Source organism: Camelina sativa, chromosome 6, assembly GCF_000633955.1.
Source record: "Camelina sativa cultivar DH55 chromosome 6, Cs, whole genome shotgun sequence".
Lineage (NCBI taxonomy): Eukaryota > Viridiplantae > Streptophyta > Magnoliopsida > Brassicales > Brassicaceae > Camelina > Camelina sativa.
In genome coordinates, this window is record NC_025690.1 from 4,029,620 (window position 1) to 4,031,208 (window position 1,589).

Genomic DNA, 1,589 nt, shown 5'->3' on the forward strand with positions numbered 1-1,589 from the left:
ATGTATGGAAGTATTGTACCCGAATCTAAACAGTATTCGAAGTAGCACCTAAACGCGATATGGCTACAGGTGTTAACTGCTCATAACTGTCACATCTCTGCTCCAAACCAATCACTGATGAACCTAAAATGTCTGCCCATTTGACCCTCATTGATTCTTGAGCTCGAATTCAACACCATTAGTACAAGCCTAACAAAAAAATAAAATAAAGATCAGAACATTTTGAAAAGATACATAGGACAAAAAAACATAGATCAATCGCAAGACACAGAGGTACTGAACTCAATGCTTATTAGACCGGATCCAATCAGTTAACAGAGAATCGAAAACGGAAACTAAATCGGGTCCACTGTTACTAGAAGACTCAAGAGAGAAACAAAACAAAAAGATAAACCAAACTGCTAAGAAAACAAATAAGTGGACACAGTTCTTGATATACAATCTTTATGTAGTAATCTACTTTATCTCAAATTCTTTAACAAAAAGCAAACAACACCAAAGAGCATAGAAACAACTGATTGAACAATCATCAAAAAAGAGAAAGAAGACGATAAGTTCACAAAAGCAGAGCCAATAAAGAAACACAATGCCCTTTCCTCGTAATCCATCACTAAGCTTAGTATCTTAACCTCTTCTTCTTTCGACTCCTTAGCCACCAAGAAAAGCCAAAAAGACTCAGTCATCACTCACTCACCTTCTTCTACATAACTCTCTCCACTTTGTCTCGCTCTTCATCAGCAAAAGAACAACACAAACACTCTTTTTTTTACACACAATTCACATAAGCATCTTCAATACAAAACACTAAGAAGAGTAGAGATTCAAAACCTTTATACATGAGCACAGATTGGGGACCGGTGATTGTAGCGGTGTCTCTATTCATCCTACTCTCACCAGGACTACTATTCCAGCTTCCGGCCAGGACAAGAGTGGTTGAATTCGGGAACATGACCACAAGCGGTATAGCCATTTTGATTCACGCAGTTATATACTTTTGTATACTTACAATCTTGGTGATTGCTATACAAATTCACATCCATTTCTAGTTTCTACTCTTAATATCATGTAACAACAACAAAAAAAAAAAAGGGAAGGCCTTTATATTTCAAAACTCCAATGTATGTACAAATCTGTAGTCTTTCTACATTTCTCCTCTTCTTTTAGCTTTCATTGTTCGCTATTGCTAGTAATAAGGTTAATCAAACAGGATGATAAAAAAGTAATAATATTTTTAAACAAAATTTAAGCACTAAAAGAAGCAAACTGATACATTTAAGTAACGATACATCACAATACAACACAACCCTTTTGACCAAATCTGTTTGTTACAACATAAAGAACAAAAACTATAGATCAAAGGTAAGTTAAAAAAAAAAAAACAGAGTTTCTTCTAGACCCATTTTCAAAAAGGGTACCTTTATTTTATCAAACAACATAACCAAAGGAGAAGAGACCTAGATGAGATTTCAGATACTCAGCCAGTGTAGATGTGGAGATTAACAGCGAGGATCAAAATGGAGTAAATAGCGAAAAAGATGAGAGTGTGAACAGCTATGGCTTTGCCGTTGGTTTTGAGACCACCGAAATCT

At 35.4% G+C, this 1,589-nt stretch overlaps 1 protein-coding gene across 1 annotated transcript; it reads left to right on the plus strand.

Moving 5' to 3' along the window:
• On the plus strand, positions 736–1,379 carry LOC109133468. Its single transcript, XM_019246653.1, has one exon. The coding sequence runs from the start codon at positions 837–839 to the stop codon at positions 1,044–1,046; it is 210 nt and encodes a 69-aa protein (XP_019102198.1). The 5' UTR covers positions 736–836; the 3' UTR covers positions 1,047–1,379.